Raw genomic sequence first — 23536 nt, forward strand, 5'->3', positions numbered from 1 at the left:
TTGAAGTAAATAAAATCAAGATAAATAAGACTGTAAGACTGTGAGATACCCGCTACCCATTTTGAATAAAAGCAAAGCAGTCCGGTATTATTCCTAAAATATACTAAATTCATATACTGCAAAATCACTTGTATATACCAAAGACTACATTTTTGGTATTGAATTGAAAATATACCATAGCGTAAATATATATACATATATACCATAGAGTTTTCATCTAAAGTTGCAGTCAAATATAGAATGAATTTCAAAGATATTATAAATTAATAAAATAAAAAAGAGTATACACTTTTTTCGACAACGACATTAATATTTCTGTGATAACTAAAATATTAATGTGGGTCTTCTAACTGTATCACACAGATACTTTTGTTACCTTCACTTTAGAAGTGTTTTTAAAGCAAATTAAATAAAGAAGTAATCAACGTTGAAACCTCTCACGAAGATAATGCCAAGTTTCTTTCACTCCGTTGCCGATCCGGAAATAAATTCCAGAGCTGAGGTAGAGGGCAACAGGTGGAGTCGGAGTCATTTGATTTGATTTGTTCGAGTCTCGTCTTGTCTCAGCTTAAGACATCAAAATGCTTAAGTGCTCTAACTGTCAGTTGTGGCAGTTGCAGCTCGCAAAGGCTACTAAATCAAGCCAGAAATTGGTTGGTCGCATGGCTAGCCTGGCTGTTGGCTGCTGACTGCTGACTGCTGACTGTGGTCCAGTGTGTAGATTTATGGCCTGTTAAAAAGTCAGGCGGCAAAGTGCCGGGCAATTGGTTAAAAGCTACACGCCAGATACAACACGCCCGATAACGGAAAGACAGAGAACGAACAGTCACAAAAAAAAGCGATTGTATTTTTCTTTTATTTTTTATTTTTGTTTTTGGGCGTAGGGATGCAGAAGCGAAGAAACGAGAGGAGAACGCGCCACATGACCAAAAAAGGATTCGAGCTCAGTGCAAACTTGGCCAAGTTCATAAATAAAAGATGCCAAATGGCCATAAGACAGAACAATGGTCAGTTTGCCGCCACAGAAACCGAAAGCAAAATCACAACAACAATCTGCGCTTAAACTCAAATATGCAGACGTGACTTATTTAGGACAAATTGTTTGATTTACGTTTTATTATGAACACGAGACGAGGGTCGTAAGTATGCATGATTATCTCTCTGTCTGTCTGTCTGTAATGAACCATATCAGTAGGAAATTATCAGAAAATATTTCTTGTAATTGAAATAGACATATGGATTATCTTCAGTTCTTTGTCAACAATATGCGTGAGTGTGAGTATGTGAGTGACTTAAGGCACCATTAACGCCAGACATTAAATCTTACACTTACTACAGATAGTTCTCAGGGCCGAGATAACTGCGAGGGTTTCTTACTGAAACGGAAAATGCACAAGTGCAGTTCTAATTGCAGACAAAGCCAAGTACACTCAGCGACAACAAGAAGGTCGTATTTAAAAACAAATCTGGATTTCAAAAGATAATTTTAAAAGTAAATAATTTGATCAGAAAATACGAAAACATTGAGAAACTCTAAAACGAAATCCAATTATTTGTAAATAATAATAATTATATTTCATATTATCTCTAGGTTAATAAAATAAAAAATGTGCTAGAAATATTGTATTATATATTTTTATGTAAGATTAAGGTAATTATAACTAAGTTTAAAAAAAAAATCTTGTACACATTTAAAATATAAAAATCTTTTCTATTACAAACTTAGAGATAATATGAAATCTAAAAAAACAATACTGATTATGTGGAGTGCTAACTACTAATGAAGCCTTCAACCCAATATTATATTTTATGCCCACTGTTTAAGGTTAAATTATGGTTATAACATTCCATTATACTATATATTCTATATAGCACCTCATATTTTTAATTTATGGCGATGTTGTCTTTATCAAGCTTTTTATTAATTTATAGAAACGTTTCAAAAAAATTGTAAAACATCAATATTTTATATTAATAATGATTTTATTTCAAGATTTCACTACGCATTCAATTTTCAAATCACAACTGAGTTCGAGTCAAGCTACCGAATATTTCTTGCAGTGTATTTATGTATGTATATTTGCATGTATGTGCAGCATGTTTGTTAGGCGTCATGGGCTTAGCTTGTTATTCGACACCTTCTGCGTTTGTGCATAGAAACCATCCATACGAATGCAATCCCATACACAGTGGGCTCCATCCATGTGCCAACAACAACAACAGCAACAACGACCATCCCCAACCTCATCCCTTTCCCCTGCTCAGAGTGCAAAGCGATTTCATCCCTCGCCCGCTCTCAACGTATCCCCTTGCAACCAATACAAATCGCGGCCTGACCAATGAAGCGTTGCTGTTTGTGTGTAAACCCAGCATAAAGCATAAGTTGAACACACACACACACACATGAGAAGGATGCCAGGTTGTCAGCTTGCTGTGCACTTTGCGGTGTTGTTGGTGGTGGCTTTGTCTAGGAGACGGAGAGAGAGAGAGCGAGGTCAATGGCATGTCCTGGCAGCGATCGAATGCATCGGCGAGACATTATCGATACCATCGCTGAGGGTGCCAAGTAAATTTCTTGGGTTATTTAATTTATGTTTTTACGTTTCATTCTTTGTTTCTACTTTAACCAAAAAAAAAAAAATAAAATGAAAGAAAGAAAATACAACGAAAAATAATAATAATAAAAATGCCAGCAAGCGTTGGGTTCGACTCGCTTGGACTCGCCTGTGTTTCGGTTAATTTTTGAATATTTAATTTGTGACACAGTTAGAGGAACGCAATCGGAGTCGAAGGCGAAGGCGAAGGCATATCCATCCGAGGGTCTGACTCTACGCTTGATTCTGTTAATCGCTCGCTCGCTCGCTGGGCATAATTAAAATTTATGGCCAATGCGCTTTAGCTCAATTCATTAGTCGCCTTCTAGTCGAGCGGCTTAATTAAAAAGTTTCATAAATTTTCAACTATCGTCTCGTATTCACCTGTTCTCCTCTAATCTCTTTGTATGAGCTCTGCTACTATTTATGCAGGGGACAAGCAATAAAATCCCATAAAGGCGTAAGACACGAAAGTCTTATGCTAAATGAAAACAGATCTGATGTCGGCTATGTGGTTGTAACTGTTTGTCGACTATAAATCAACAGAATATCCTGTTCACTCATATCAAACGCAAATTAACGTTGTATTGGATTTTAATGAGCACATGCGTATGTATGTATGTATATCTCTACATACATACATACATAATGCGTAAAGTGCTGGCTGGAAATAAATCTCCACTCCCCGAACGTGATTAGCATGCAAGACTTCAACCTCAACGTTGGACAGCAACCAGTTGACAGTTGTCAAATCCACTTACGCACTTCATGACACCACAGTTTGTGACGAGCCTGCAGAAGGATTTACATATTTACATTAATGTTGCAGCCTAGAAACTAACAAACTGATAAGATAAATAAAGATTTAAAGAATATTTAAAACACAAAGAAATGTTTTATTTTTTTAAATTCTCTCACATAAAAATATTACAAAGTCGAGCTTTTTATACGCTCTAATTACACATCGCAATTATGCTGGTTTTATATTCCTCATTCGATTGTTTTAGAAATGCAACAAATTTTTCTTTGTTTTCGGACCCTTGCACCAATATATCTAACAATTTTTGGAAATCACTCCTAAGCGTCGAATTCTACGAATGGAATTAGATTCTTAGAATAATTTCAAAGCTGATCTAGTAAGCACACTTACAGGCATATTAGCTCTAAGGAACGATATTTGTTTAGCCCCTTCTTCAAGCTCCTTCTCGATTTTTTCTATCTTTATTTTATTTTCATCAATGCTGACTTCGAGTTTTCTTTTTAAAGATTCGTGGCAACTCAAATACAAATCTGTTGACGGAATTTTTGACGGCACATTGGCTGGCTCGTTGTTATTCTATTTATAGGATGAGAGACTTAAAATGATTTGAACTCCAATTCGTTAAGGACACTCACATATCCATGACCGTACACAACAAGGACTGCGATGAGCAGCCCAAAAAATATAATTTTCATTTTGATTCGCACAGTCACGTATTTTAAAGCACTGAAGATCTTCCGCTTATGGGGCAGAACTTAAATACCCTAAAAATGAACCACATCACCACATTTGAGACTTATTAATATAGCAACACAAGCCGAAAACTTCACAAGTCTACCAATATAATCTACAAGGCTTTCGATTTGAATTCCCGGATGTTAAAGACCTGTCGGCAGAATCTTGTGATACCCCTTTACATTTTGAGTGGTGGTTATCAGCCCCTTTTTTATTGACCCCACACACGTTTCAAACATTAAAAACAGCATCGACAAATGTCATGGAATAAACACGCGTAAAGAAATCAAAACTTTGGCATGAGGGGCAGAGCTCCTCCACACTACCTTGAAAGCTAACTAAGGCGGGGGGAATTCGATAATTAGACTGTTATTTATGTTGACTACCCTACGTTTCCAACACTATGACTCCACGAGCTTCGCATGGAGGGCACCTACATCTGCCGCATGCCGCATGCCGCAGCCTCCGTCACTAGCCAATCCATCGGACAACTGGCATGGCCATCTGAACCCGCACGAGCGTTTGTTCTACCATCAGGCCATGAGCTAGGTGCGCTATAGCAAGCGATTCAGGGGCAATGTGAATATACCAAAAGATTCACTGGATCTGCAGTTACAAGCACGTTACGATCACGGGCATGAGGGCGGTAAATCTAAAATCTATATACAAGGTGCGTACCAAAGTAAACAGGACTTTTAACAAAAGACAGAACAAATAGTTTTTCGGCAAAATCAATTTATATTAATTAAAATAGTCTCCTTCTGCTTTAATACAGCTTTTGGACGTTCCAAAAGCATGTCGAACGAGTGTTTTAGCTCGTTGCCCGGTATGGCCTCCAGTATGCCAGTGCAAGCCTTTTGAATGGCCTCGACGTCTGCATAACGCTTTCCTCTCATCGGTAAATGCATTTTTCCGAAAAGGTAGAAGTCGCACGGTGCAATATCAGGTGAATACGGGGAGTGGTTGATGGTTAAAATGTGATTTTTGGTCAAATAGTGGGTCCTTCGAATGTTGAATTCTGAGCAATTTTTGGACGTCAGTCAATTTGTGCGGAACAAACCGTGCACACACCTTTTAAAGCCCAAATGTTCGGTCAAAATGCGTTAAATCGATGTTTTGGAGATTTTCAATTCTATTTCCATGAATTTCAATGATGATTTCGGCTGATTTTTATGAATTCACGCACAGTTTCGATGGTTTCGCCCACATGTTCATCGTCATTTATGTCCTCACGATCACATGTATGCATACACATTCTCCCTAATCTCTGTTAGTTTTAGCTGTCGCCTTAGCTTATGCTAAGGAACATGCAGCTACATATATGATTTATTAAATTTATAATTTTTTGTTTTAATTAAATAATTAATTTGTTTTATCTTAAAAACCTATTACAAACATGGCAACCATAAAAAAAAAACAAAAACAAATTTATTTTGCTCCTTTCGGTTAGTACGTCTTTCGGGTATATTGACGTAAAATCGTCGATATCGTGAAAGTCGTTAAACCCGAATTATACTGTATTTAAATGCAGACACAGATAGGGACAGAGAGAAACTTTGCTGACTAACTGAGTGACGAACTGATAGACTAGCTGACTAATAAGTCCGACTAGAGTAGACCCTGAGAGATGTGGCTTAAACCAGATGCTACCTGTTGCCAGCTAAAGTTCATTAACTTGTTCAACACGGAAAGCCCTGAGCCACTTATAGTTCCTTCTGAATGTGAGAAACAGCTGTTCAACCTTCTTGAATTCAATTGAATTTATCTGTCAGCCAGACCTTACCGAATGCACAACACTCTATCAATTCAGCGACGATTGCCATCAATTTACTCGCATTTACAGAATACTCTGACAATATTTGACTACACTTAATCATCATCGTCGAAGTGGCAAGAAATGCGCCATAGATCTTTCATGGACGAGTGAATAACTGCAGGGCACAAGCACAACTAGTCATAAAAAAAAAGGCATTGGCATTGAAGAAATACAACCAGATGCCAACTGTTTCAATAAACAAAACAAATGTCAGGTTTTTGTTTTTTTATTTTTTTTTTTTTTCAGTTGTATTGAGTTGAGTTGTGTTGTGTGTCTTTTTATGTCCGCAACACACTAAATGTTCAGCTGTTTTCTGGGACCTGGCTTCAAGACCCGCCGCACCAAGGTTTTGGTGGCAACAGAGGAGTTGCACAGCAACTAGGGGCAAAGAGAGAGGCAGAGGGTGAGAAAGGGAGGAGGTGTCTACTATTTGCTCTGCAGCATATTGACACAACAGCAACTTGTTGCTATAAACAAGTTTTCTTTACAAATTTCAATTTTCGAAAATTCCAATGTTTGCGCGTGACAGACGCAAAATATGGAAAGTTAAACAATTAAAATTGATCAAATAGAAGCAATTATTAAAAGCGTTCAAACACCACAACTACAACTATCAACCAAATACGAGTAATATAATTAACAACTTTGACAAATGTAAAGTCAACACTCAATACTTTATATGAACAGATTTACCAGCTCTTTTTTGAGAGCATAGGAAAGCATTATTTTTAATTCGACACTAAAGTATTTAATTGGTATTCAATAATTAAATCTATTTTAATTATTAAATATTAAATAATAAATAATAATATTGCAAATAAAAAATAATAAACTATTAAGTTTATAAATCGCGCTGAGAAATAACAAATTTTGTGTTCACATGATAAACAACTTCTTTAACAACTACATTTTACTTCATTTAAAGTCAATCAATTAAACTGCTATGTTGAATGCAACTGATATTTATCACCTCTTCATTGATAGGAGACCATCATAACCTAAATATATAAATTTCACTATGAGGCATTTAAACTTTCAAATTTTGTATTTAGTAATTATCATTAATAATATTGCAAGTGCAATTGATAGTAAAAAATCATCAAATCATCATCATTTGTTATTAAAATAAACGTTGTTGGTTCTTTCTAATATGTACAATAATTATATGTACTCTACCTCGTTAAAAGTCAATCAATTAATGTGCGATATAATTGACTGCAAGAATGAAAAGTCATATTTTAAATTGTCCATTAAAATATTGAAACTTTCAATTTAGTAATCCCTAAATCATCAAGTTACTTAAAATCATTTAAATAACTTAAACAATAAATGTTTAAATTCAATTTAATGAGCCAAAAACTGAATTTTTTGTGTTGCCAACAAATGCACTTAATTATAGAAATGACTAGCTTCTAAAATCCGCCAATTGCATTCTACAAACTTCATCAAAAGTCAATCAATAATAAAAATAAACTGCAATATTATTGACCAGATTTATTAGCTATTTATTGAGAATTACACATTAAAGTTTTCAAACTTTTAAATTTGTATTGTGAAATTAAATATTTTTAAATTATTTAAAATTATAAAATAATTGGAAATGCAATTTAAAGGAACAAAAATATAAAAACAAATCTACGTTCAAAGGGAATTCTATCTTTGTATAGATGTCGAACAGATTCATTAAAAGTTCTTCAATTATATTCTATAAAGTCTACTTCATTTAAAGTAAATTAATAATTAAATAATGCAATATTATTTGACTTGCAGCTCAATTCGTTTTGGGAGATTATATTGATCAGATTTAATATAGTAATATTTCGAATTCCACTTTAAAATTTTCAAACATTTCATTTTGTATTAAGAAATTAAATACATGTAAATTATTTAAAATTATAAAATAATTGGAAATTCTATTTAAACTAACATAAATATAACAAATCCACAAATGAATTATATTTTTGTATAGATGCCGAACAGATTCTTTATCAATTATATTCTATTAACTCAACTTTATCAAAATGCAATAAATAATTAAATGAAACTGCAATATTATTTGACTTGCAGCTCAATTCGTTTTGGGAGATTATATACCCATCTCGGAATGCTGGTTCAGGTATGGAAAAAAAGAAAACATCTGTGAAATTATTTCACACTATGAGTGGAAATCCGTCAGCCTCGTTGGCGTTTGACTTTGACAATTGATGGCCCGCACATTTGTCTTTCACTTGTTGCGCTTTTTTTTCCTGTTTGTATTTTGTTGTATTTCTTTTCTTTCTTTTTTGTGTGAGCCAACTTCTCTGTATGGCCAACTTCCCGTTTGTTTTCTAAGTATTCGTTTTTTTTTTTTGCGTTTGCGTTTACGTTTGCTTTTGCATTTGATTTTGTACTCTGCTTCTGCTGCTGCTGCTGTTGTTGTTGCTTTTGCCTCTTCTGCAGTGTTGCCACAATGTATTGGTGGCTGACTGAATGACTGCCTGACTGAGTGACTGACTGAATGACTCCCCGACTCTGTCGGCCTTTTGAAGTGAGCTCGTTTTGACAAATGTGTGTCATTGCTGGCTGTGGCCATCAAAGAGCCGATCGTTTGATTTGTGTTGTTTGGCAACCTGCAGCCACCATTGAGCGAGCTATTGATGGGCGACACCACAAAAACGGTAAAACGTGAATCGCGCAAGTGAATGTGGCATGTGTGGGATATGAATGCGATGAGATGCACGTATAATGAGTACACTCACCATTTACCATATCGTGCTCATCTGCTTCAGCTGAGCTGAGCTGAGACACTTTCAATATTTTGTACAAAAGATCGACAGTGCACCCAAAAGTATACACCAACTATTCTTATTGGTTTTAATTTGATAACACTTTTACATTTATCTAATCAAATCGCAACTAAGGGGCTCGATAATGTGGCGAGTTTTCGCATCAGCGATCAATTACAGTTATAGACATATAGTATATACTAAGCATAGATCACAAAAAAAGGGGAATTATTTCAAGTGCCAAATTAAATTTCACAGAACTTGACTGCAATCTTATCTGCATGAGAAATGAGTAATACCCTCGACTCAAGGCTCGCATAAAAGGGACAGTGCCTATAAAAGCACAATTAGTTGGGGAAAACCGTATCCAGTAAAACGTTGGTCGAAATGAGAGCTCTACACATTATACTCTCCGCCTTGTGCTTGACTCTCGCCATTTGCGAAGCCTTCGAGGACATTGTGGCCTACAAGAAGTATCCGGCTTCCTGTGTGGAGGCCAAGCCCAAAAAGAACGGCATAGTGAAGATCCAAGATCCGAGGAGCAACGGCAGCGCGCCCCTCGAGGTGTACTGTGATGTGAGCATTGCTGGATCCGGTTGGTTGGTCATTCAGCGTCGCGTCGATGCCAAAATCAATTTCTTCCGCAACTGGTCATCGTATCAGCAAGGCTTTGGCGAACTCGACGGGGGTTTCTTCATTGGACTGGACATCTTGCATGCGCTGACCACGTCGAAGACCCACGAGCTCTACGTGTATCTGCAGGACTTTACGGGTCAAACGCGCTTTGCCAAATACGATTCATTTGCCATTGGCAATGAGTCCAATCTGTACGGACTCAATGTGCTTGGAAACTACAATGGGACAGCTGGAGATGCTCTCAGATATCAGCAGTATATGAAGTTCAGCACCTACGATCGGGATAACGACAACAGTGTCAACAATTGTGCTGCTCAATTCTCGGGTGCCTGGTGGTACAACAGTTGCATGTACAGGTAAAAACTTGAATATAACTTCCACTTTAATAGCAAACATCTAAATCATTTCCATCTTCACTTGCAGCAATCTCAATGGCCAGTATCTGGGTGGCGAATACGGAACGGATCTTGTGGGTCGTGGCAACTGTTGGGTGCAGTGGCGTGGCATCGATTACGCCTACAAAACCGTCCAAATGATGATCAAGCCAAAGAGCAAGAAATAGTTTTCGTGACAAAATAAATAGTATTATTGAAATCCCTCGACTCGAGACTCGAATATCTTTAGCATCCATTTAGCTACATTTACAATGCATTTGACGTCGGGATCACTTGGCAGCTGCCAGCCAGCTCCAGCTCCAAATGCTCCACATTCCGGGTAAAAACTAAAACTTTGACAAACAGCCCGACAGATTGTCGTGGCATCCAAAATAGAAACGCTTAATTGCAAGTATTACGTTGAAAATGATACAAATACCGAGTTCTGGAGGCGAAATTAGAACAGAAATGCGACATCTCTGCCACACTATAGTTTATATATATATAATATATATGTACATGATCTGATGTTTAACAACTTTCAGTGTGGCGACAGCTACGAAAAAAAAAAAGAATGTCGAGCACAATTTTCGAATGAAATTTTGTCCAAAACTCACACGGTCGCAGACCATGGCGGCGACAAAGACATTTTCATTACTTATATACCCTGCGGAAGTAGGGCATAACAGCTACCTCAAGCTGTTTGGAGACAGTTTTGAGACTTTACAGTTGAAAGGGTATTCGATGTGCGGTCTTGATCATATTAACTTTGAGGAAAAGCTACAGCTTTCAGTTGTCGTTTAAATTTCAGAAGGAAGTGTGGAAATATTTCAACATTCGCTTTACGAAAGAACGCGCATCATTTCAGAACCCATCAACGACGACACGGCGGCAGAAAACCTCGGCACAATTTTCATTTAAGTCGGAAAATTAAGAGATGTTGTACATTTTTATGCCTCCCCGGGCGGAGTAGCTGGGGATCTAAGAGTGTCCGTCTTCGTCTCTATCTCTATCAGCCCGTGTGTGTGTGTGTGTGTGCATGTGTGTGGGTGTATGTTCAGAGAGGTGTGCGTGTGCGTGTGTGTGTGTGTGTGTGTGTGTGTGGCGCTGTCAACTGCTGTTGAAAGATTTTCGTGTCGCTGTTTCCATGCCGCCTGCCATCAGGCGACAGACACGAAATTCTTGAAAAACATTTTTAAAAACTTTTTCGAAATGAAATAAAACACACACAAAAAAAATCAAGGAAAAACGAAAAGAAATTGTTCTTGGTTGTTGCCTTCGTACGTAAAAAGATTTAGCAATAGCAATGAATTTAGTTAATTTATGGCATTATTAATGACATTTTGAAATATTAACAGAAAAAAAAAAAAAAAGAAAACAGCGAAAACACGGAGATGTTTAAGCTGACAGGCATAACCGGGCACATTTTCTTTTACTATTTTCTTTTTTTTGCCCAGATTTTTGTTTTTTTTTAGCATTCATTCTTTTGCAATAAATATTCAAATAAAAACGATTTTCACTTGCGCAGTTGCCATTTTTTTTTGTAGTCATGTGAGCTCGATGTTTTCTAAACGATATAAAAATTGTATTTGATTTGAACAAAGCCAAATTTCACTGGGTCAGTCAGTTATTCATACACAATATTTTATAACGCTCCGAATAGTCGTAGCTAGGCCAAAACTAGTTCATAAATATGCAGAATAGTTAAACATTTGTGAATGGCACGAGCTGATCAACCTGCATAATATGCAAATAATCGAAACAAAGAAACTCAAAACTTCAATCGAAACCCTCTACAAAAAAAAAAAAAAAAACGAAACAACATCGATAGCAAGAAATAGCAGGCCACAAATTTACGATTCAATCAATAGAATCTTTCAGGGTTTTGTCTAACATCGAAAATGCTATCAAATTTTAGAGCGTCTTTTAAGTGTTTTTTTTTCGCTTTTCTCTTTTTTTTACCGCTCGGAAATTTACATTAATTTGAGAACAAAGTGTAGCAAATTATGCAAATATTTTGTTTGGCTCGAGCGTCTGTCACTTCCCCTGGCAACCAAAATATTCAAAAGTACAAATATAATCGTATTTCAAAAGTATATATTTAGCTTCTTGATTTCGCTTAGACGAATCACGAGTCACGAATCTGCGCTTAAACGCTTCGCTCTAATCGGAATAATTCGACAAGTGTTTGCCTGATCACTGATAACCTGAACCCGGGATTGCGTTATTGAGACGAGCGCAGGCGCTTAATTAATGCTATTTTGATGAGATTTCGAAATTATTAAACACACACATCAATAAATGACGAAAAAACGAAAATAAAATCAAAACTGTTGCGTGTGCACATTCTTTGCTGGACACTTTGATCCCATTAAATATATGTTATTCAAATCATTCTACTGATTAGAAAAAGTACAACATAGTAAATACAAGTAGAAGTGGAAAAGTACATTGGAATTTTCGTAGGGGAATTATTAAAAATAATATAGCGGAAAATCATGAATGAATTTCCATAGTTAAGAGATGTTATTAAGAGCGCTACTAAATATTTTATGAAGACGAATAAATTTTAAACACTCTAAACACATTTGACATTTTTATTGGCCCAGAAAGAAACGCACATGAAAATGATCGAGCAACTAAAAGATTTGCGACACTTTTTATTTGAAAAGGAAAAAGCAAAAATTAAATTAAACATATTTATTTGCCGGGGAGTCTATACATACTAGTATATATAAATATGTATGTTTTTGTTTTCTAGCATGTTTGTAATTTATTGCATAATTATAAACAAACTATGGCTAGCAACACTTAAGACTTTCGAAACAATGAGCAAACGGATTAACATCATTTTCGACCCGAGTAAATTAATAAAATAAATCTTAAATGTACATTATGTCAAATCAAGACGACGCTTGATTTCTCAAAAATTGCATAAAGAGTGTGATGGGTTAGCCGGTTACTAGTTATTGGTCTCTGGTCATTGGTTGCCCGTTGTCAAGAGAGATCCCCCAATCACGATCATAAGCGCATGAAGAATGTCATAAAAAGCAACAACAACAACAGATCGACAGATGATGGTAACCATATACATAATTTGCATAAAATCACCTGAATAACGTTAAATATTTCCAGCTTATGCCATGAAATGCTCATAAAGTTCAAGATAAAGCGGCAACACAGACAGAGTTTTATGTAAAACAAGACTAAAAGGCTACACTGTCAAAAATAAACAAAATATTTAATTTATCTATCAAATTACGTAAGAACGAATTCCTCATTACATAATATAATTAAACAAATAGAATTTTTAAATCACTTTAATTTCTAACTGCTAAATCACATATTTACATAACTAGATAAATAGTCTTTATTTTCTCTAAGTGTAGATATTATCAAAAGAAACAGAAAACTATGAGTCTGACTTATGGGCGCCTCTAATAAAATTCAACATACATATTAGCATAAATCAGCCAAATATCATTCAAACTATTTAACATTTTTAATGAACCGAAAAAAACAAAAAAAGATCATGTACTCTATGATGTTATAGGTTTATGCGTAATAGGCGACATAAATAAGAATTTTATGACGTGAAAATAAAAATGATGTCGACAACATAGCTATTAATAAAATAAACTTATTTAAAGTCATTTTGAAAATTACTCTTTGTATTTGTAGCACGTCCACAAATGGACTCAAACTTGCGTAACCAAGAGATGGGTGAGACTAATATAATTACAGATTGTACTATAGCTTGTATAAAATATTTTTGAAAAAACGTTTTATATAAATGAAGAAACATCGATGGCACTTTCGATTCATCGATAACTGGGGTTTTCTTATAAGCATTACTTTATGGCAAACACCAATGTTTTTTTTGAAAACAAGAATATGAATTCATTGCTTCAAATTACTTATTTCGTTAAAAAGGGAGCTTAAAACAAAGCACCTGTGATGTAGTGTGACCTCAAGAATAATTTGAATAATATCGTTTTAGCTGCAGAAAATATACCAAAGAAACTGAAAATACCAAGGATTCGCCACCAGTACTATTAAAAGGTAGTGTTTTAAAACGTACAAATGAAATTTGACAGTTAAGAGTTCACAATGTTTACGCACTAACATGTTGGCAGTGCTAAATAGTAGTTTGGTTGTTATATTATTATTAATTTACTAATATATTGTTTAGAATAAAATAATTTTATGTCTTAAGACTTTTATTTAATACGTTAACGCTTAATATGATCTGAACTGACTTAAAACAATAAAGCAACTGTGGTCCGTTAAGTTACAACCCGGTTTATGTGAACTGCGAGTGTGGAACTACTCAAATTCAAATTTCTTGCTCGTAAATTATTTTTTTCGTTTTACCAAATATTTAATACAATTGCCATAAAAATAATATTTGTATCTTAAATTATAAGGTAAAACTTAATGCGGTTGTGTGTTAATACCCTTTTAAACTTTATTTTTATAAAGAGTTTAACAGTTCTGTGAACTGTTCATTTGTGAACTAGCAAAAACATATGTTTTCTGAAGAACGAAAACAACTTGTTCATATGAACGACAAAAATCAGGGCCTTAAGTTTTAAACAAAAATTAAAACAATATATATACGGCATGGAAGACCCATTAAAACCGAAGCCAGTACCGCTGGCTGCCGAAACAGTTTTGTGGTTTGAATTCCTGCTCGATCCGCACAAAATAACCCAACACTTGCAATGCAAAAATCCCGGTAAGTTGTTGCAACGCCACCTAAACTGAACTGTTGCATGGCGTTAACAACAATTTCAATTCGTTTAAAGAGCCCAGCGCTGCGGAGCTGATTGTGCAGTTCATCAGCATGACGCCGGACACAGCGATTGCATCCACAGTGGTGACTCCCGGCAGCGATCTACAGAGCTTGGGAGGCGCCAATGCCACCACGCCCGCCACCTCAGCTGCACTCAATGTGCAACAGCGACAGGCAGAGGTTGGATTGCAGTTAACGCGCAAGCAGCTGGCACTGAAGATACTCGAGCTTAAGGTTGCCACATGGCTCAAATGGGATCTAGATGCGCTCGAGAAAAGTTTACCCGTGGCGATGCAGTTGAGTCTGCTGCGTGATCTCTGCACCATTAGCTATGGTCGCCACGTTACCATTCCATTTGCCAGTGACTTCGATTTCAAGATTGCATCCGCTGGCAATGAGCGTGCCGCTCGCTTTGCTCTCACCATCTATCATCGTTTACTGCTTCGACTCCAGCTTATCAAGGACAGCGCCTTGAAGGCGTCGCGTCCGCTCATGTAAGTCATGCTGACGTTAGAGGTAATTGTGTAGAAATCCGTTACTATTCCTACTATCTCCTCTTGCAGGTATCAAACCGTTGATCAAGTGCAACAGTTTCTGGAGACTCCCACGCAGCCTTCCATTGAGTATCTTGAGCAGTTGTGCGCCTCGGCCAACAGCAAGCCTTTTCATGTCTTCCACTATGATAGTTTTGTTACGTTAGACTGTGATCACATGAACAGCACGCAAAACTACGACATGATGCGCCTCATCTCGCCCCAGGAGCTGCGCGCCCAGCTGCACTATGAGCTGGCCCATTATTACCTCCACACCAAGCAGTATATGTTGGCACGAGAAGCTGCCGCCGCCTGCAACAGTAATCTTCAAGCGCTGCCTGCGAACGCTACGCTTTTCTTCTGTCACATTCGACCCGCGGAGCTTGAAGGATTGTTGCAGGCCTGCGGCATCAGTGCGCATCAGCAGACGCTCTTGGAGCGTTTTCATCAATCGTTGTTGAATAATTATACCGACATTGTACCCATACTGCGGCTAGATAATCGAGCACGCGAGATTCCGTTGGTCAGCAGACGTAACGTGGAGCTGGACATTGAGGGCGCCATCTCGACGGGACTGCTGAAGGAGACACGTCTGCTACTGCTGCAGGTGGCTGCGCTAAATGTGGTGCGCACCATCTTCGAGTGGGGTAACATCTTCGGCAACGTGGAGTACTTTGAAAAGTATCGCGACATGGACTGCATGCCGCCCATTGTGGAGGCTATGCAGGATGCGCTGACGCACTGTAGCGCCAAGGAGCAGACAGCACTAAAGCACTTCCTCATCGACTGTGTGTTGCATCAGCAGCAGGAGCAACAACAGCAAGATCAGAGTCGGCAACTGTTGCTGACAGCAAAGGAAATGGGCATTTTTAGCGCAGAAGAGATGCTGGATTTGGATGAGCAGCTGATGCAGTCCACACAGCCTGTGCTCAGCAACTCGCTGGCCACGCTCAACGATTGGATATGCCACTCGAAGAGTAAGTTTACAGAACTTCTTTATGTATTTCTCTAATATTTCCTTTTCTTTTAGTGACTCGTGTGGATGTCGCCGCCTTGGAGCGCCAGCTGATCACGTGCAGCACAGCGAATAGCGTGCGCATTCTGCTCGTAAAGCTGTGTGGCACAGCGCCCGGCAAACCATTATGGGCCATCAATCCTAGTTGGGATGTCCCACAACCACTGAAGGCTCTCATCATGGCCATGCCAGTGAGCTTCCTGCAGGACTTTAGCTACGTGCTGCTGGGCAAAGCTCGTGAGCTGGCCACACGTGGTAACTACATTGATGCCGTGTCTATGCTGAGTGTGCTCAAGTCGGAGACACAGCGCCAAGAGCTGGGCGGGAATGCACAAATCATGTGTAAGCTCATCACCTGGGAGATACTGCACATACAAGTCACCCAATGTCTGGAGGAGTGGCATCAGAAGCCGCTTGATCTCACGGCACTTGGTGGGCGTTGCAAACAGTGTTTGGCTGCATTGCAAGCGGGTGATGCGATGATGCCACGCATGGAGATACTCGAAAGTTGCGCCATCATGTTGCTCAATCTGACTGAGTTTCCAGCGCTTCTCTATCTGGACAAACGCGCAGCGCAACTGGAGTTTCCCTTGGCTTTCGCTTCCACGTTCGTTGAAATGGAGAAGATGAAGGGGCCGAAGAAGGCATGTCGCGATGCCTGGGAACTAATGCTGAGCATGTTCCTCAATGTGCCCAAGCGAGCGGCATCAGCGGCAGCGGGCAGTGGCACCAACAGTTCGTTGCAAGCGTTTCTGCAGCGGGTACGGCATCAGAGTGTCTTTGGCCTGGCTATTTCCATGCTGGGCAAAATGCACAACATACTGAAAGATGATCCCAATCACGATTTAAACTGCGAGTACATGCAGCTATGGCCCATCACCATTACCAAGTAGGCAATCTTCCAAATTATGAGTATAATACCAAGACAAATTAATTTAACGCGTATTTCTTCTATTACAGTCCCAATAGCTACAGTTTGCGCAGCGTCTGCGAAACGTTACAGTGGCTGCTTTCGGAGGCACTCAGTCATTATCCCCAGACCATATCGTGGCTGAAGATGAAGGGCGACCTGGAGCTGGCCATTGGCAACAACGAGTCTGCGATGCGTTGCTATGTCAATGCTCTGGTCACCGGCACTGACTATTGCACATTGCCACTGCAGCGGAATGTGGTTGATGATTATGTGATCAGAAAGATGATTCGTTGTGCTGCCAATTTAGGTTGTCACATGCAGGCGACGGTGTTGTGTCAGTTCCTGGAGGAGATCGACTACGGCATTGTCTTTAAGAATCTCAGTGAGAAGTCATCAAACTTTACGGATGCCATGGATGCATATTACAGCTGCATTTGGGACACAACGCTGCTCGAATTTATTGTCAATCTGCATGCGAAGCGAGGCGAACACAGTCGCAAGTTAGAGGCGGTGAGTTTAGCTATTGCGTTACAATCGAAATTTCTTCACGATTCTAAACACGTTTCGTTTCTTGCAGATCTCTATGATGGGCACCTTGGAACTAAATGCCAACAACAATGAGGAGATCAAACGAGAGAGCGCCATGGTGCGAAAATCACGCTTTCTACGCTCCCTGGCCAAGCAGTATTTGCTGTAGTCCCTGCTACTACACTACACCATCCACCCCCAAACAAGTCCCACAAAGAAGACCAATTAGGATTAAGTTCTGAAAAAGTTTTATATCTGTATGAAATGTAATGCGTAAGTTTAAAGTGCTAGCAATAAGATTATTTGTGGTTTCAAAAGAAATTACAGCTCTTAATTTTATTTGGGTCTTCGTCCGCGTCCTGCGCCTCCACTTAACTTGGCCTTCTTGTTGTTGGCACTCTTCTTGGCCTCCTCCGCCTTGCGCTTGGCCGCCAGCATGGCATTTGGTGTGCTGGGCAAGGTTTTGAAGAAGCTATCGAGTCTCACTTGAGTCTGCGCTTGCTTAGACTTCAGAAGCTTCTTGGCGCCGCCACGCACACGCTCCTCATTGAACTGACGGTCACCGCACAGGAACTGAACTAAACCCTCCTCGTCGGGCTCTGTCCACTTGAGATCAATGGCGCTGGCATCGGCCACATCTGGCTCAATGAATAGCTCGCGGGCACGTTTATAATTCCAGTTCTCCGGCACTGTGTATTTGGTGGTATCAATGTTCTCCAGAATAGTTTCAATGTCCCTATAGCTCTTGATCAGTTCAATGGCACGTTTGGGTCCCACACCTTTGATGCTCTCGCAGTAATCGCAGCCCATCAAGATGCACAGGTCAATGAACTCATTGCTTGTAAGCTCCAGACCTTGCAACACTTTGTCGTAGCTGAACTCCTTGACGGGCATTTTCCGAGCTTCGCTGTAGGTGAGATAACGTAACAGTTTAGTGGAGCCGAAGGTAAGCGCATCCATATCCTCGGTGGCCGTCGCATACACCTTGCCAGCTTTGACTAGGGCAGCGCACTGTGCCTCCGCCTCACAGGGTGCATCCACATATGGGACGCCCATCAGCTTAAGCAGCTCTTTGGCTTCTCTGGAATGCTCTTTGGTCACGCGAACCAATCTCCGATTGAACTTATCAATCTCAGCCTCATCGCCCGCCTCAGTGGCTGCTTTAAGTGCTTTTTCAGCTTCCTCACGACGCTCGGCACGCTTGGCCAGCTCGCCGGATTTCATGTCTGGCGGAGCACCATCGAATACGTAGACTGGCTTGATACCATTGTCCAGCAGTCGGATGGTACGATAGAACATGCCCATCAGATGCGAGGTGGGATCTCCATTCACAGTGGCCAGTTGAGCGCCCTCCGAGCGCACCGCAATGAGAAACTGATACAAACACATGCTGGCGTCGATAGCCACTTTGCGACCTGGAAATGGATTCGAATATTCAATAATATAAATCTGCGAGTCGTTGATTAACGTACCGAAAAAGTTCTTGATTTCACTCTCGCGTATGGCTAGAGGAGCCAAGTCGGCAATTAGCTTAGAGAGTCCTAAAATTCCCATGGCAAGGACTTCGTTTTAATTGTTTATGTTTTTCAGTTTATTATTTGGCAAATGCGAAGTGCGCGCGTTTTTTGCCGCAAATGTTGTGCACGCGTTCTGAGGTGAATGCTCAAAGTCTGTTGGCGGACGGTTGGTTGTCGATTTATAACGCTGCTACTTATCGTTTCTTAAATACCATACAACAAACACGTGTGACCAATAATTGTGTGTTTTGTACCTTTCGATATTAAAATACTACAAATCCCCAATTAAATGCCATTATTTAAGCTCTACATTCTATTTGTCGTAAAATTATGAAAAAGCCAGAAACTGTAAACAGTTCAAAAAAGTGCGCTTTTTTAAAAAATACCAAACAAACATAGCCATGAATTTAGTATATTTCCCTCCTTTATTGGCCCGTTTTGAAATCCCACTTGCGGTCACCCTGCACATTAAGCATAAGCATGTCGGCTGACGAAAAAAAAGAAAAAACCGTTGAAAATATGGTACGTAGATTAACAAGAATTCTTTTAATGAAAAGCGAATGGTGAATGCCACAAAAATGCATAAAAAACCGCTAGAGTGCGTAGGTGTTTCACGTGCAAAAAAGGCGCAACAAATATTGCTATGGTCCAATCAGTCCCCTTTCCTCCCCTTCGACCAGTTCGTTTATGTGTATAAACATGGCGTCGTTGCGTTTGTAGTGTCTAGTTTTAATGAGTGCAAGTGAGACAACGAATGCATGCCCAATGGCCCCATGGACGACGACACGCATACACAAACGAAAAGCCCAAAAGAAAACTTGTGTGTGCTGCTGCTGCTGCAAAAAAAATAGCCGAAACGCATAAAAAAACATCGTTCGCGCAACTCATAAAAAACGTGAAATGGTATTCCTAGTGCATATTGTGAAACGCCGCCAAAAAAATTTGCAAGTGTTATTAACTGGTGTTTCGCTTTTTTTGTTTTGATTTCCAATAGGATGCCAACACAGCGCCAGAATCGGAGAAGGCGGGCAAAGAAAATGCCGCCGATAAGGTGAGCAGCGAGTCAGCGAAGGCGCAAGAAAGTGCAGCGGAAACAACTGCAGCGGACAGTGGGGTGGTGTCAAAGGCTGGTGAGAAAGAGGGGGATGCAGCATCGCCACCCGCAACTGATGACGTCGCTGATAAAAAGGCTGTTGGCGACTCAGGAGGAGCTGCGACCGCGCCAACATTGGATGCAGGTAAATAACAGCAGCACCAATACATTCCCCCAATGTGTATGTGTGCGTGTGTGTATCTGAGTGTGTTTGTGTGAAGAAAGAGCGAGAAAAACAAAAATCATGAAATGAATTTTGCGCGCGTTTCTCGAAATGCGGCGAATTGAACTCGCCCCGTCGCCGCGGCATTTCATTTGCGTCAATTGGCGAAGTTGTTGCTGTGGTAGCTGTGGCGCTGATGTTAAGTGGCCGTGCTCAGCAGAACCATTAGACCACGGGTTCGAATTCCCCTGGAGTAGTGATAAAAATTTGTTGGGTTAGAATTTTTCCAATTGGCCCATATTTCATAAGTAAAAAAACATTTTCTTCTTCCCTCTCTCCCCTTGGCTATTGTTCATACTAAACCCTGAACAATATGGTTTCGTGTAGTAAGAGCCGAGGTAAATTAAAACTTCAATTTTCATAGTTCCTTGCGCTCCCAAACCTAATAGCATTGGACTTCCCAAGCATGAAGACAACTTTTTTAAATAAAGCTATGAAAACTTTTTTAAAAAAGTTATAAAGACAACTTTTTTTTTTTTTAAATGTTAGTTTACTAAATACTATTTTTTTTTGTCACAGATGATAAGGAGTCGAACACAACGGCTGGATCGCCAGCGTCGCCATCAGCAAAGAAAGTAAAAAATAATAGCGCCAAGAAACCAGCTGCCAAGTCCGAAGATGACGACGACGCAGATGATGCGGATGATCTGAAAGAGGACGAAGAGGATCAGGTTGACGATGACAAAGATACTGCTAGTGGTGATGAGGACAAGAAATCAACAGATAAACCAGACAAGAAAAAAAATGATGCTACAGATGGTGCCAAGTCCTCCAAGACTACAACAGGAGCAGGAGCCGACAAGTCAGCAGCTGCTAAAAATTCAAAGGCCAAAAACGGCAAGGTGGATAACTCTGATAATGAAAAGGAGGAAGACGATGCGGACGAAGAAGACGATGGTCTCGATGAGAACAACGAAGTGGCTGAGGATGATGAGAATGTGGTTGCTTTGGCCGAAATTGATCGCATCAATGAGAACATCAACAAGACACGTGTCGATGGTCTTCAGACTCTACATGCTGTAAGCTCTAAACTAACTATATTTTGAAACAGCATATAAACTCTAATATGCTATATATTCTTTATGCAGCTTTGCTTTGGTGCTCAGGGCAAGAACAATGTGGTGAAAAAGAACCTGCGTTCCTTTGCTGGCTTTGAGTTTGCCAAGGATTCATCGGAATACAAAAAGAAATATGACTCCATTAAGAAGGTGGACAACAAAACACTGCGCAGCATCTGTGAAATTCTCACGCTAGACCGAAAGGGCAGCAAGGATGAAGTTACGGCACGTGTGCTCAAATTTTTAATGGAGCCCGATGAATCGCTCTGTATGGAACAGGGCGATGACGAAGAGGAGGTGGATGATGAAGATCTGGATGAGGATGAGGAGGCCGCCAGCGAAGAGGATAAGAAACGCAAAAGCAGCAAGTCAAGCGCACCAGCCGGTAGAGGTTCCGCTCGCAATTCTAGCGGACGCCCCAAACGCGCAACAGCGGGCAAAAGTAAGTTTCATGACGATTCGAATGCATTTCAGTTGTTTTAGAGCTATCTTCATTATCTCTTTTAGAAATGTCTGCTTATGTAGATTTATCAAGCTCCGAGGAAAGCGAGCAGAAAGTCACAGTGGCTAAGCGAAGACGAAATGATGATTCTGAGTCTGGCTCTGATGTAAGTCTTTTTGAAAGTACAATCACTTTATTGGCTTATTTACAATTGTTCTACGTTCACAGTATAATCCATCGGCTAATTCAGACTCCGATGCTGGACGCGGTGGCGGTGGTGGCTCTGGAGTAGGACGTAAAGCATCAGCACGTGCCAGTCGTGGGCGACCAGCGCGCAAGAGTCGTCGAAGAAATTCTGATTCGGAGGAAGAGGAGGAATCAGATATCTCCGATGCAGATAGTGATGTAAGTTTACTACGTTTGTGTTATTGAAAAATCCAATCATGGAACTTATTTGCGATAGGTTCCCAAGCGCAAACGTGGTGCTGCTGCTAAACGTGGCAGATCCGCTGCAACTACGCCTAGCAGACGAGGACGCGGTCGAGCTTCTTCTGCGCGAAAGCGCAAAGATTCCGAGAGTGAGGAGGAAGAGGTATCTGAGGACGAAGAAGAGGAAGAGTTGTCCGAGTTTGGTAGCGAGCCAAGCGAAGTAAGCAAAAAACAAAACATGCTGAATAAGCAAGCATCACTTAACTTGCATTTTATTACACAGGATGAACGTCCCAAAAAGAGTGCGAAGCCCACAACGCCTGCGAAAAATAGTAAAGCTAACAACAAGTCAAAACCAGCTGGAAAGGGTAAATCTAATACAATTAATTAGTATTGTTCTTTTCTAATTTGTCATTTTGTACAGCCGCTGGAAGACCGAAGAAATCAAAGAAGGAAACGTCCGATGAGGAAGACGCTGATGACAAAGATGAGTCAGATGAAGACGAGCCATTAACCAAAAAAGGCAAAGCGGCATTCCCAACGGTAAGAATCTAGTTCACCTACCAACCCTTCACTTTCTAATTGAATTAATATCTGCATTGCAGGACGAACAAATCCGCAGTTATGTCAAAGAAATTTTGGACAAGGCCAATCTCGAAGAGATCACAATGAAAACAGTGTGCAAACAAGTTTATGCTAAATACCCAGATTTCGATTTAACTGACAAAAAAGATTTCATTAAGGCTACAGTGAAAGCGGTAAGTAAAGCGATACACAATTGCGTGGAATAATGTATGATAATTATTTTTGTTTTCTATAATTCAGTTAATTGCCACATAAAACCACACAAATTTAGAGGCACTGGAGCCTGAGGATGGGCCAGCAAGCAGCAGAACTTGTACCAAACACTAAAGAGAAAAGAAATGAAAGAAAAACAAAAACAAGCCACTTTTTGAGAGCTGCTGCGACACCACAACAAAGAAACACCTCTAGTTTTCCTATAAGCGTATAATTTGTACTCTTTAAAACTAACTAATCTTTACCTTAAATGGATCATGTCCTTTTTCTATTGTGTACTAAGAGACGGTTATCCATATATGCATGTGAATATGTATATATGTAAACGTAATTTGTAATCACTTATATTCATTTTCTTTATGAATGCCTGCACACTCAGCGGCTCTACAAAAAGTGTGTAAAAAACTGAAAAGGAAAACCGGAAGACCACAAAAAGAAACAACAAACATTGTAAAAAAAAAGAAAACAAAACATAAGCAAAAACACACAATTTATACATAAAAATGTAGTGC

General features: G+C 39.5%; 5 protein-coding genes across 6 annotated transcripts; 3 read left to right on the forward strand and 2 right to left on the reverse strand.

Annotated features, from left to right (window-relative positions):
* Window positions 1-3547: 3547 nt before the first annotated feature.
* On the reverse strand, window positions 3548-4733 carry LOC133845721 (uncharacterized). The gene is made up of 3 exons (XM_062280271.1): window positions 3990-4733; window positions 3745-3930; window positions 3548-3685 (listed from the first exon to the last, which is right to left on the reverse strand). The coding sequence occupies exons 1-3, from the start codon at window positions 4047-4049 to the stop codon at window positions 3548-3550; spliced, it is 384 nt and encodes a 127-aa protein (XP_062136255.1). The 5' UTR covers window positions 4050-4733.
* Window positions 4734-9020: 4287 nt separating this feature from the next.
* Window positions 9021-9906, forward strand: LOC133841106 (ficolin-2-like). Its single transcript, XM_062273401.1, has 2 exons — window positions 9021-9662; window positions 9730-9906. Exons 1-2 carry the CDS (start codon window positions 9058-9060, stop codon window positions 9866-9868), a joined length of 744 nt encoding a protein of 247 aa, XP_062129385.1. The 5' UTR covers window positions 9021-9057; the 3' UTR covers window positions 9869-9906.
* Window positions 9907-14224: 4318 nt separating this feature from the next.
* Window positions 14225-17785, forward strand: LOC133841098 (integrator complex subunit 8). The gene is made up of 6 exons (XM_062273386.1): window positions 14225-14418; window positions 14489-14969; window positions 15039-15985; window positions 16039-16912; window positions 16984-17446; window positions 17514-17785. Exons 1-6 carry the CDS (start codon window positions 14304-14306, stop codon window positions 17631-17633), a joined length of 3000 nt encoding a protein of 999 aa, XP_062129370.1. The 5' UTR covers window positions 14225-14303; the 3' UTR covers window positions 17634-17785.
* On the reverse strand, window positions 17696-19222 carry LOC133841103 (flap endonuclease 1). The gene is made up of 2 exons (XM_062273399.1): window positions 18937-19222; window positions 17696-18879 (listed from the first exon to the last, which is right to left on the reverse strand). The coding sequence occupies exons 1-2, from the start codon at window positions 19016-19018 to the stop codon at window positions 17801-17803; spliced, it is 1161 nt and encodes a 386-aa protein (XP_062129383.1). The 5' UTR covers window positions 19019-19222; the 3' UTR covers window positions 17696-17800.
* Window positions 19223-19347: 125 nt separating this feature from the next.
* Window positions 19348-23507, forward strand: LOC133841101 (protein DEK). 2 transcript variants are annotated; one of them, XM_062273396.1, is made up of 11 exons: window positions 19348-19503; window positions 19976-20219; window positions 20817-21316; window positions 21386-21797; window positions 21863-21963; window positions 22026-22202; window positions 22261-22446; window positions 22510-22594; window positions 22651-22769; window positions 22832-22984; window positions 23052-23507. In XM_062273396.1, exons 1-11 carry the CDS (start codon window positions 19462-19464, stop codon window positions 23064-23066), a joined length of 2034 nt encoding a protein of 677 aa, XP_062129380.1. In that variant the 5' UTR covers window positions 19348-19461; the 3' UTR covers window positions 23067-23507. The 2 variants fall into 2 exon arrangements, with proteins under 2 accessions (XP_062129380.1, XP_062129381.1); XM_062273397.1 differs by lacking the exon at window positions 19348-19503 and adding an exon at window positions 19751-19884.
* The last annotated feature ends 29 nt before the right edge of the window (window positions 23508-23536 follow it).

Source organism: Drosophila sulfurigaster, chromosome 3, assembly GCF_023558435.1.
Source record: "Drosophila sulfurigaster albostrigata strain 15112-1811.04 chromosome 3, ASM2355843v2, whole genome shotgun sequence".
Classification (NCBI taxonomy): domain Eukaryota; kingdom Metazoa; phylum Arthropoda; class Insecta; order Diptera; family Drosophilidae; genus Drosophila; species Drosophila sulfurigaster.